This window comes from Ipomoea triloba, chromosome 9, assembly GCF_003576645.1.
Source record: "Ipomoea triloba cultivar NCNSP0323 chromosome 9, ASM357664v1".
Lineage (NCBI taxonomy): Eukaryota > Viridiplantae > Streptophyta > Magnoliopsida > Solanales > Convolvulaceae > Ipomoea > Ipomoea triloba.
In genome coordinates this window covers 11,637,314-11,650,154 of record NC_044924.1, presented here as the reverse complement: position 1 = coordinate 11,650,154, position 12,841 = coordinate 11,637,314, and the positions used below count along the sequence as shown (strand labels likewise).

Sequence of the window (12,841 nt, the reverse complement as noted above, 5' to 3'; positions counted from 1 at the left end):
GTCCTCAAGCTCTACGCATTCTTGAAGGAAGAATCGAATGTTGTCGACAATCTAGCGGGTGGGGAAATGGGGTACCCGCCTCTGCAAACTGTGGAGGCAAAACTTTGGAGTTTTCTTCATAAATGGCGATCAAAAGCAGCCGCAGAAGAACGATCCAAAAGCCAGAAATTTGCCCAACGGGTTACGGTCGGCCGACGAGACCTGGGGGAGATTGGTTATCTTGAAACCAGAGGAAAGTGAAGGTTGTAGATCTCTGTGTCCCCTGTAAGCGATGAGATGAAAGAGCCAGACGAGGATCTGGCCTGGGAGGCGGAGAAATTGATGGTGGTCGACGATTTTTTCATTTTCTGCGTCGACTTGTTCTTCAGCAGATGGTGGTGGTTATCCGGGAGCAGCAACAATCGTTGAATTGGCGGCGGGGAATTATCCGGGAGCAGCAACAATCGTTGAATTGGCGGCGGGGAATACATTTTGGAGGCACCCATGTGCGGCTTCTCAGAATTCTCGACGACCCGGGCATGTCCCGATGCCAGGCGTCCGATTCCTTATCCATTTTCATGTCAAATTTTGGTTTATGGCTTATGATTTTTGGTTAATGAAGAATTGGACATGAAAAGACAGAATTGTCCTTCAATTTCACTGTGGTTTAACATCAATTTAGACGGTGGACCAAAATTGTTCAACATTTATTAAGTCTGGGCAAAATGTGGCAAAATTAAAAAAAAAGCGGACTAAATGTGTCCAATGCACAATAAGTATAGGACCAAAAAAGGAATTTACTCTTATATATTCATAATAATATTTTACAAATATTATTTGACAATTTCCCTAGCTGCAAGAAAAAAAATTTACCTTGTATACACCCTCGAATAGTGACTATAGGTTTCCTCATCACCCCAAATATCTCTATAAGAATTTTACAATACCAATAAATTACAATGTTGGGTATTTTACAAAATTATATCTTATATTTACTTTAAAAGTTATATTCTCTTTTATGTATTTTTTGTGTGTGTATTCTTTTGTGTATTTTTAGCAAAGAATAAAGTACAACTTTGTAAATCACATGACACTAAAATCTACTATATTATAAAATTACATTTCACTTTAATAGTTTGACATATGTACAATAAGGTGAATTGTAACCTAAATTTACATTTCACTTTGCTAAAATACATATTTTATTATCTACCATCTACAATCTATAATTCTAATAAGAGCCAATAAAGTTAGGTCCTTAACAGGAATTAAAAAAATGTTAGTGTAATTATTTGTTGAAATGAATGGTTCATATTATTTTAATTTTAGTATTTTTTTAAATAATTTTTCTTATTTTACCTTCTATTATATCATTTAATTTTTCTAAATACCCATGTATTTCGTTAATGTCAACTTTGGTCAATTAATTAGAATCACCATTGGGCATTGATGAAACCGTACACCTAATTTACCTAATTTATATTATATATTCAACACCAGGCCCTTCCATTAAAAATACGGTAAAATTACAATCTAAATATAATATTGTAAAACGAGAAACACAAAGATAATAATAGAGAGACAATAACATAGGGAAGACCGGAAGATAGATTTTTTTAATATTTAGATCTCGCTATAATGATACAAAGAGATACCTATATATAAAGGTAACAAACATAATCCAAAAATAAAGACCTATGGAATATAAAGATAGAAGTCTAGAATATCTAGAAATGTTTTATATCTAAAGTAATTGAGTCCAAATCTATATAGACTTCAAGTTATTGTATTCTATGGCAATACTAAAAAAAAAAGTAATAAAATGTTTTTATCTAAATATAATGCATAAATATTCACCCAAATTTCGATGTTAATTACTTCTAAAATTTTATTTTCACTCACAATTAAGACCAATATATGGAGTCTAAAAAAATATTTATCAAATATAAAAATATTGGATTATATATAAAATATTTTTTTAAAAAAAATTGGGCCCCTATAAATTGGGGGCCTTGTGCGGTCGCCCGGGCCAAACATGGCTGGGCCGACCCTGTTCAATACATATGAGAAATTATGTTTATTATCATTGCCTTTTTGGGGAAGGGGAATTTTGTTATATTTTGAAGGTGCACTGCGCCAAGGCACTCAAATTGCAGTGAAGCACATCAAGGGACTTGATCAAATCAAGAATTCATTTCTGACGGAAGTGTCAATAAGAGGAAGCATGGATCACGCCAATTAATAGAGTTGTGTTGCAAAAACTATGCTTATGATACTATCTAATAATGGTGTTTCCCTCTAAAATTGTTATTGCACCGGTTAATCCCACATCTTTGTCACAAATCATAGTTATGAAAAAATTGATACTACGTAATGTCGTAATATATATGTCAAGATATACCAAATAATACTTTGATAAATTTTGGGATGTAACACTAATATAAAAATACACATTAAACATCATACTATTTACGCAATACACATGTGGTAACTAGTTAACCTAAAAAAAAAAAAAAATTAAGAAAAAGTTGTAGAATAGCAAGCCCATGGGCATGGCAAGTTAGAAGAGAAAGAATAAATTTGAGTTTTAGTTTAACATAAGATTTTCCCCTTTCTCGATTTGGTCTCTCTCCAAAAAGTAAAACCCTCACTGCCCAACAACAACACTGTAGACTAGACGAGACTCTTCTTCGTTCATCCTCTTCCTCCATGGATCTGCAATTCCTTCCTACCATCTCCCTTTGAAGCTCAGTTAAGCTCAATCAATCACTCCAACCAGCGATCAGACTTCATAATTGCATTTCCTTCAAGCTCGCAGCTCCGGCGGAAGTTGTAGCAGGGAAGAAGAAGAGGGAAATTTTTGTGTTTTGTTTTCACAACATTTTGATGAGTAGCAGTGATAATTAGGGTGAAATCTGGGGAATTAAATTTGAACGATGAAGATCCCGAGTTGTTCCGTGTGCCAGAATTCGTACAACGAGGAGGAGCGGTGTCCGCTGTTGCTCCAATGCGGCCACGGCTACTGTCGGGAGTGCCTTTCCAGATTGTTCTCGGCGTCTCTCGACACCAACTTATCGTGTCCGCGCTGCCGCCACGTGTCCCTTGTTGGCAACTCGGTTACTGCCCTCAAGAAGAACTACGCAATCCTTGCTCTAATCCGCGACTCCTCCGCCAGGGATTCCAGTGACGATGAGGAGGAGGAGGAGGAGGAAGATGGGGCGGAGGATCTTCGTGATAATGGAGGAGGCAGGGAGGAGCGGGAGCTGGACCGGAGACGCAAATCCCGCTCAGCTTTGAGCTCCGGGTGCGGGGTTGAGGCTGGAGGGAGAATAGAGCTAACTGCACATCCGGAAGTGAGATTAATTAAGAGGATTAGTGGGGAGACTAAGAAGCCTGGAGTGGAGATTTGGGCGGCGGTGGTGCTGGGCGACCACAGTGGTGGTCGACGGGAGCGGTGCCGTCATAGGGTTGTGGTTAAAAAGGTGACAATAGGAGAGGATATGGATCTAGTTTGGGTACAGGAAAATCTGGAGAAATTGAAGAGGGGATCCATGTGGTGTAGAAATGTGTGTGCTTTTCACGGTGTAACAAAGATCGATAGCAGTTTGTGTTTGGTTATGGATAGGTGTAAGGGTTCTGTACAAACTGAGATGCAACGGAATGAAGGCCGCCTCACACTTGAGCAAATCCTCAGGTATATTATTTCCTCTTCAACTTTTTATTAAGAAACACTATCCTCTTCACCTCTTCAGTAATCAAGGTTGAATCCAAACGCCAATACGAGAATCTAAGGGTTCCTAGATAGTACATTAGCACTTTGATAGTAGATTCTTGAGATGGTGAAAGGACAGTGCACTAGTCTCAAGTTCTGTTGCCCTTTCTTTGAATTAGTCTATTCCACAGCACATAAATCAAGGAGAACCTTGGTGATGGACTGATGGCAATGTAATGCTTACAACAGCTTTGATCGTTTCCTTTACCGCGCCCCTCTAATGAATCAATCCTTTCCTGCCAAATGGAATGCTCATAAATTTGGAATATATTGTCCGTTATGCCTCAAATCCCTCATTTTATGGTACCATTTGTGAGTAGTCAAATACTCACATAAAGTATGGTAACACAGGATGCAACAAACAAAATGGCAAGCTGATCTGCCTGCTTTCTTATCAATCAATGGCAAGAATTATTATGATTTCTTTTTCAATTTTTAGTTTTTACTACTCAGATAGCTTAAAGTATGGTGATTTACCACGTAGTAATAAATTTCCGGAATAATGACAAGCAACTCTTCAATTAAAAGTTCTTGATTTAGGAATGCGATGTGTAGTTTCTTAAGTTGGAGATGAGATTGCTATTGGTAGTCAATAGCCTATGAATGCAATTGTACTGGAGTATTTTATTCCTAAAAGCCATTTTAGCAGTCTCCTTTCACGATAGGCTGATAACTGCTTTCAGATTTAAAGACATTGCAGTTTTAACCATTTGTCATTATTCATTAATATACTGATATACTCCCTACCTATAAAAATGAATGTGTTTTTTCCTTTTTAGGCCATTGGAAACTGTAAACCAATGTTTCCTTCCTCGAGAGGAAACTTTTGTCCCCCTCTTGCACCTTTATGAGCTAAAAGGCTTGATTATCGGAATACTCATTATCCAGCATCTAATGTACTAATGATATACCATGTCTCTGCCATTCAGAAGGCTCAAATACGGACTATAAACTTAATTATGAGAAAGAGAGAAGTAAATAAGAGGAACAGGAATTAAGTGAGGTTTAACTTGCACATGGTTAGATGATTGTCATATATGATTATAGATACTAAACCATTTATTTTATAATTGGGTAGTAGGTTCCTAATTTTTATATATTTCATGACAAATGTAAAAATATGATGATGATTTCAATGTGGCATGTTAGTTTATTATTTGAGTAGTCTGTTAGATACTGCACTTCTGAGGCAGCCTAGCATCGGACATAACCAATTCTTAATGTGATGTGGTTGATGCTCTAGATTTGGTATTTTATGAAGGCCCTAGCCTTGATGTATCATTGATATTTAATGCAGATATGGGGCAGACATTGCTCGTGGGGTGGCTGAACTACATGCAGCCGGTATTGTTTGTATGAATATAAAACCATCCAATCTTCTCTTAGATGTGAATGGTCATGCAATGGTTTCAGACTATGGACTTCCAGCAATTCTAAAGAAACCTGCTTGCCGGAAGGCTCGATTAGAGTCCGAGTCTTCAAAAGTCCATTCATGCATGGATTGCACAATGCTTAGCCCAAACTACACTGCTCCTGAAGCGTGGGAGCCAGTAAAGAAATCATTGAATATTTTCTGGGATGGTTCAATTGGAATATCTCCAGAGTCGGATGCCTGGAGCTTTGGATGTACATTGGTGGAAATGTGCACTGGTTCAATTCCGTATGTGGACTAGCTTCTTTAATTTTATGTTTTTAAGCTTCTGTCTTCTTCATGACTTTACTGTGAGTAGCATCATTGCTTGAAGATACAATGGCCAATCTTAATGCAGGTGGACTGGCTTAAGCACTGAAGAAATATATCAGGCTGTTGTGAAGGCACGGAAACAACCTCCTCAGTATGCAGGTGTAGTGGGTGTTGGTATACCTCCAGAGTTGTGGAAGATGATTGGTGAATGTCTGCAATTCAAGGCTTCAAGAAGGCCGTCCTTTAATGCAATGTTGGCAATATTTCTTCGCTACTTGCAAGGAATTCCACGTAGTCCTCCCGCAAGCCCTGATAAGTAAGAATATTCTGTCACAGTATTCTCTTGTTAAGAATCTAATATGCAGTATGGTATTTGCAAAATCACTTTGTAACTTCATATTTCAACCTCTTGCTAGTAAAATAAATAACTTAGTATGAGGTCAACATGCTTTATTTCTAAATAAACTCTATTGTGCTTGTGAGATGCGTGTGTGTGACTTGGTGAATGATGATTACTTAGACGCAGCAACTTTAACTATTAAAAATGCAGTGACTTCAATCAGTATTCTGGAACCAATGGGATGGCTCCCCCTTTGGCCTCAGATTTGGAGGTTTCCCTGGATGTTAACAGTCTTCTGCATAGATATGTTTCTGAAGGGAACTTAAATGGAGTTCGGTTGGTCTTCTTACTATATTTTGCTATGCTAGTTACGAAGTATTTTTTTAATTGTGCTTCACATTTTGTTACTTATCCATTGCATGCAGAGAATTGCTTGGAAAGACTCACAAAGGGCAAGGTGGCAACTCGGTACGTTCTCTACTTGAAGCACAAAACCCTGATGGCCAAACTGCTCTCCATCTTGCTTGTAGACGGGGTAGTATGGAACTTGTAGAGGCTATTCTAGATTACACAGAGGCAAATGTTGATGTCCTGGACAAAGATGGTGATCCTCCACTTGTATTTGCTCTGGCAGCTGGATCGCCTGACTGTGTTCGTGCTCTTATCAAGAGACAAGCTAATGTCCGTTCTAGATTGAGGGAAGGGCTTGGCCCGTCTGTTGCCCATGTTTGTGCCTACCATGGACAACCAGATTGCATGCGTGTAGGTTTCTTGTTTTTGCATTACTTAACTAATTTGTTGGGATAAACTGGGTACAAATGATGTATGTAAAAACAATTGAGCCTTTATTTTTCTTTTACCTTTCCTTTTTGATTTTTTAACAAGAAAAGAGTGTGTGGTAGTAAAAACAATAGAGCGGTTGAGGAAGGAAATCTAGAATCTAGGAAACATGGGATAGAAATCTCTAGCTAAGTCCCTAATATGAATTCTCATAATCTCCTTGAAAAGAGAACTTTTGGTGATTGTTTTCCCATGGGTTTTTGCTTGTATTACTTCATTTCTCTTCCTTGTTCAAATGCTTCCTCTCATTCTAACAGGAGTTATTACTGGCGGGAGCTGATCCAAATGCAGTTGATGACGAAGGTGAATCTGTGCTTCATAGAGCTGTTGCTAAGAAATTCATAGACTGTGCTATTGTCATTCTAGAAAATGGAGGCTGTGAATCAATGGGTATCATGAACTCAAAAAGTTTGACGTAAGTGCAGATGCCACTTTCTCTCTGTTGTTGTGTAACAATAACTTCCGATTAGCTCAATGAATGAAGTTAATTTCTCAAGTCTAATTCATCTTCCTGAATTATGATATATACTAAATGTTGTGAAATGATCAAGCTATGCCTAAAGTGAAATATTAGAACTTAGAAGAGGCAGATCTGGAAAAGAACAGAAATCAATGATAGACACCATTTTTAACCTGAAGGAAATCTAAATAGCTCACTACCCAACTACCCAATGGTCTCAACAAACTGTTATATATTGCAAATGTTCTGTGTCTTAGTGCCCCCACCCCACAACCTCTTTGCATTGGTTTCCCTTGTGCTACTTATGTGTTTACACGTGAAACCCAAAAGGGTGACATCCATCTCTAAGATGTAGATAGTAGATATCAAAGCCAAAGCCACCTGTTAAGGCTAGAATCTTGTATGGTGTTTTTATATAGTGTTTAATGAATCTTTGCGTCAACATGTACACTATGTTTCCTTCTCCTTATTACAAGTTTGAGAGTGCTACCTTTTTAAGACTTCTATTTAACAGACCACTACACTTGTGCATAGCAACATGGAATGTTGCTGTTGTCAAAAGATGGGTAGAACTTGCATCTAGTGAAGAGATAGCTAGTGCCATTGATATTCCAAGCCCTGTTGGGACTGCATTGTGTATGGCTGCTGCTTTGAAGAAAGATCGTGAAGCAGGTAGAGCTTGGATTGGAAATTACTGTTATTATCTAAATTGGTTACTATTGCTAATAACCTTAGAGAATTTTTGGACTATGAGTCCCTTAAAAACTATCTCATTTGCTCTTTGTAGAGGGGAGAGAACTGGTAAAAATACTTTTAGCTGCTGGAGCAGATCCAACTGCTCAAGATGCCCAGCATTTTCGAACAGCTTTGCATACTGCTGCTATGATCAATGATCTTGAGTTGGTCAAGGTAGGCCAGATCTGGAATGGATAGGCTTGTTACCATAATTAAATGACTTCCAGTTCCATCAGGGTCTGGAAAGCTTATGCTCAATGGTTCATAAATTGTTGGTGTATGTCTTTGCTAATTTAAGTAGCACCTATAATGAATTTTAGATCATTCTCGACTCTGGAGTTGATGTAAACATCAGGAATGTGCACAATACCATACCTCTTCATGTGGCACTGAATAGAGGTGCAAAATCATGTGTTGGGTTGCTTCTATCTGCTGGGGCAAATTGCAACTTGCAGGTCTGTGACTAGATATTGTGATCTCTACAACAATCAGAATACATTTTAAATTGTTACATGATTTACCCATATAATATAATCACTTCTAGATATTAATGCACTTGATTTTTTTCTGTCATGATCCATTCCATCTGTGGTATTCCGGATGCCTCATGATGTTGCTTTACCTTCAATAATGATCCATTCAGTTTTGATATTTCAGCTGCATCATGGTGTTTCCTCTGTTCCTAGTTTTTCACTCTAATATGCAAATTTTCATTTCTTGTTAATATCAGGACGATGAAGGAGACAATGCTTTCCATATTGCAGCTTTTTCAGCAAATATGATTCGCGAGAATCTTGAGTGGATTAGCATCATGCTTAGGCATCCTGATAGTGCAGTTGAAGCTAGAAATCACAGGTCAGAGTGTGATATCCGACCAGTGGTATTGCTTAGTCTTATTATTATTATTATTGTTGTTGTTGTTGTTGTTGTTATTACTACTACTACTACTACTACTACTTTTGGGTCATCTTTTATTGGGCATAATAGCCTGTTCTATTCTTGTGACTTGCTTTTTACATTATTGGTTAATTATTGCAGCGGCAAAACATTACGTGACTACTTAGAGGCTTTGCCTCGTGAATGGATTTCTGAAGATTTAATGGAGGCTCTTATGGAGAAGGGAGTTTATTTGTCTCCAACAATGTAAGATGTTTTGCAATAATTTTTCTACTTCCATCTTTTTATTTCAGTTGCCAAGCGTGTTGGATTTGAATTGTGCTTTGAATATGGTCCATTTGGTATATAGATATGATATAGGAGACTGGGTGAAATTTAAGAGATGTGTCACAACACCTAGCTTTGGCTGGCAAGGTGCAAAACATAAGAGTGTGGGTTTCGTGCAAAATGTCCTGGATAAGGACAATCTCATTGTTTCCTTTTGCTCTGGAGAAGGCAAAGAAGCCCGAGTACTAACAGATGAAGTTGTCAAAGTGATTCCACTAGACAGGGGGCATCATGTACGGCTTAAGCCTGATGTCAAAGAACCAAGGTAGACCTTTCTTTACTATAATGGTGTTGTTTGCCACTTATAAATTGGATGAAATTTTGCATATGTTTTTCTTCATTGCCTTTAAGTTCTGGAACCCTGGCATCACTGAACTAGGGATTGGTTAATTCTGTGAAGGCATGCCAATTATAATGTTGATTATTTACCATACATCAAATGTGCTGCAGATTTGGTTGGCGTGGCCAGGCACGCGACAGTATTGGAACTGTATTGTGTGTTGATGATGATGGTGTTCTTCGTGTTGGATTTCCTGGAGCATCTAGAGGATGGAAAGCTGATCCTGCAGAAATGGAACGGGTGGAGGAATTCAAGGTTGGGGATTGGGTTCGTATTCGTCCCAATCTTACATCAGCGAAACATGGATTAGGATCCGTAACTCCCGGAAGCATTGGTATAGTATACTGCATACGACCAGATAACAGTCTGTTGTTGGAACTATGCTACCTTCCTCACCCATGGCACTGTGAGCCAGAGGAAGTTGAGCCCGTTGAACCATTCAGAGTAAGATCAAATCCTCTTTTGTTTTACTTTTGAACTTTATTTTTATTGTTTACCGTATCATTGTTTACTTTGAGTGCTACTCTTCCACAGATTCATGATCGGGTCTGTGTGAAGCGATCTGTTGCTGAACCAAGATATGCTTGGGGTGGGGAAACACATCACAGTGTTGGAAGAATAATCGATATAGAGGCTGATGGTTTATTGATTATTGAAATTCCCAACAGGCCTATACCATGGCAGGCTGACCCTTCTGACATGGAAAAGGTCGAGGATTTCAAGGTATGGTTTGTGCTATGTGAAGTATATTTCCTTTTCATATGAGATATCTTTTCAAATGTTCTCTTAACATAACCAGGTAGGTGACTGGGTCAGAGTAAAGGCTTCAGTAACCTCACCAAAGTACGGTTGGGAGGACATAACGAGGAATAGCATTGGTGTAATCCACAGCCTGGAAGAGGATGGTGATGTGGGAATTGCCTTTTGCTTCAGGAGCAAACCATTCTCTTGTTCAGTGACTGACATTGAGAAGGTGTCTCCTTTTGAAGTTGGACAGGAGATTCGTGTAATGCCATCTGTTACTCAGCCAAGGCTTGGATGGTCAAATGAGACACCGGCTACTGTAGGAAAAATTGTGAGAATTGACATGGATGGTGCTTTGAATGTAAGCCTACTACTCTCTTGGCCATGTTTCCTTGGTAAAGGAGGGAAAACCTTTGCCCATGTCTCAAATATGATCTACACAAGGCCTCTTAATCTATTAACCAATCTTATTAATAATATGACTTATGAGTATTGAATTTTTGGTTTACCTGGTTCAACTATAGGGTCAATGGTTTAACCTACAAATTTTTTAATAATATATAAAAATATTTTTAAAATACATAATTATTTAAATTAATTTATCATAGTATGTAGCCAATTATTCCTCTTTGCTTTTAGTGACCTTTGAACTTTCAGGCCACCTAAATTAAATCCAGTTTGTAGTTCGTTTTTTAAAAGTAAATCCTGCCGTTGATCCTCCGGTTTGTTTGCATATTCGGTATTTTAATAAGACCATACTGATGTTTTGCTACTTCCCCATGAAAAGAGAGGGAGAGGGTGGAATGAGAAGTTTCTTCATATAGTTGCAATCTTCCATGTGAGTAGATTGCCAAACCTCATTTTGATCAAATTGTTTAAATTGCTGATGGGATTCGGGTGTTGATCCTTTTAGGCTGCTGTTGGTGGGAGACAAAGTTTCTGGAAGGTGTCTCCTGGGGATGCAGAATTACTTCCAGGATTTGAAGTAGGTGATTGGGTACGTTCAAAACCAAGCTTGGGGGCAAGACCCAGTTATGACTGGTACAGCATTGGGAAAGAGGGCTTAGCTATTGTACATAGTGTACAGGATACTGGTTATTTAGAGCTGTCTTGTTGCTTCCGGAAAGGGCGGTGGATTACTCATTACACTGATGTTGAAAAGGTTTGTGGTTTTCGAGTTGGGCAGCATGTTAGGTTTCGGGCTGGACTTGTTGAGCCAAGGTGGGGCTGGAGAGGTACTCAATCAGATTCACGGGGTGTGATTACAGGTATTAATGCTGATGGTGAAGTGAGAGTCGCATTTTTTGGTTTACAGGGTTTCTGGAGAGGGGATCCCGTTGATCTTGAGATAGAGCAGATTTTTGAAGTAGGGGACTGGGTGAAGTTGAGAGAAAATGTGCAGAGTTGGAAATCAATTGGGCCAGGGAGCATCGGAGTTGTACAAGGCATTATTTACGAAGGAAATGAATGGGATGGAAATATATCAGTGGCTTTTTGTGGAGAGCAAGATCAGTGGATGGGGCATTACAGTCATCTTGAAAGAGTAAATAAAATCCTTGTTGGTCAGCGGGTGAAGGTCAAAAACTGTGTAAAACAGCCAAGATTTGGGTGGTCAGGGCATAGTCATGTGAATGTTGGAAGTATATCAGGAGTTGATGGAGATGGAAAGCTGAGAATGTATACGCCAGCAGGCTCAAAATCGTGGATGCTGGATCCTTCAGAAGTAGATGTTGTGGAGGAAGAGGAGATTCGAATTGGTGACTGGGTAAAGGTGAGGGCAAGTGTTTCAACCCCAACACACCAGTGGGGAGATGTTTGTCATTCAAGCCTTGGGGTAGTGCACCGGATAGAAGATGGGGGGGATGTTTGGGTGGCATTCTGCTTTCTGGATAGGCTATGGATTTGCAAGGCATGTGAAGTGGAAAGGGTTAGACGGTTTAAAGTTGGGGACAAGGTGAAGATCAAAGAAGGGCTGGTGGCACCTAGGTGGGGATGGGGAATGGAGACTCACGCAAGCAGAGGTGAGGTGGTTGGAGTAGACGCAAATGGGAAACTGAGGATCAAGTTCCAATGGAGAGAAGGGAAACCTTGGATTGGGGACCCTGCTGATATTGTTATTTACGAGCCCGAGCCTGAGCCTGAGCCTGCACTTTCTACTAATGCTCCTGCATAAACAACAAACATTTTGTTATCTTTCTTAGCCCTCGTGGTCGTGGAAGACCTGAGCAGTGGCTGCTCTGCTCTGCTACGCTACTACGAGGCAATGTTGGTCAAGGTAGACTTGAGAGTTGAGACTGGTCCAGGAGAGGATGTTATGTTAACGAACAAAGAATGAAATGAAAAATGAAAAGGGCATGACGACGTGACAAGTAGATGATGAGTTTAAGATTTGGATTGACTTGGGACCCCCACCATTATGGCTGCTGACATTGCTTAAGCTGGATGGAGATGGAGCATCTAGTCTAAGTATATAATACAAGATATATATTTTTATGATGTAATGTATAAAATCTTGCCATTTTTTGGTTGTGTAGTTCTTTCATTAGGATTTTTTTTTTGGTTAATTATTATCTTTCTCTTATTGCTGCAATCTTTATTAGCCAACACTATATTTTACTACATTGTAAAGTTTACTGAGCTGTTAGAATAGAATGATGTAAACTTTAATTTGTTTAGAGCATCATCCTTCTATTCTATTCTTTTTTCTTTTTTCTTTTTTAAAA

At 38.9% G+C, this 12,841-nt stretch overlaps 1 protein-coding gene across 1 annotated transcript; it reads left to right on the top strand.

Moving 5' to 3' along the window:
* The first annotated feature begins 2,577 nt into the window (after window positions 1-2,577).
* On the top strand, window positions 2,578-12,812 carry LOC116030692 (E3 ubiquitin-protein ligase KEG). The gene is made up of 16 exons (XM_031273006.1): window positions 2,578-3,673; window positions 5,049-5,411; window positions 5,521-5,751; window positions 5,986-6,111; window positions 6,201-6,537; window positions 6,873-7,030; window positions 7,590-7,747; window positions 7,863-7,984; window positions 8,131-8,265; window positions 8,541-8,665; window positions 8,849-8,953; window positions 9,057-9,299; window positions 9,485-9,818; window positions 9,909-10,097; window positions 10,174-10,479; window positions 11,032-12,812. The coding sequence occupies exons 1-16, from the start codon at window positions 2,916-2,918 to the stop codon at window positions 12,289-12,291; spliced, it is 4,950 nt and encodes a 1,649-aa protein (XP_031128866.1). The 5' UTR covers window positions 2,578-2,915; the 3' UTR covers window positions 12,292-12,812.
* The last annotated feature ends 29 nt before the right edge of the window (window positions 12,813-12,841 follow it).

Excerpts from the sequence above, each read along its gene's own strand:
- LOC116030692 (XM_031273006.1), top strand. The coding sequence starts at position 2,916 with ATGAAGATCCCGAGTTGTTCCGTGTGCCAGAATTCGTACAACGAGGAG. Across the intron at positions 8,954-9,056 it reads GTTTATTTGTCTCCAACAAT|ATATGATATAGGAGACTGGG; the intron begins GTAAGATGTTTT and ends TTTGGTATATAG. Across the intron at positions 9,300-9,484 it reads CCTGATGTCAAAGAACCAAG|ATTTGGTTGGCGTGGCCAGG; the intron begins GTAGACCTTTCT and ends AATGTGCTGCAG.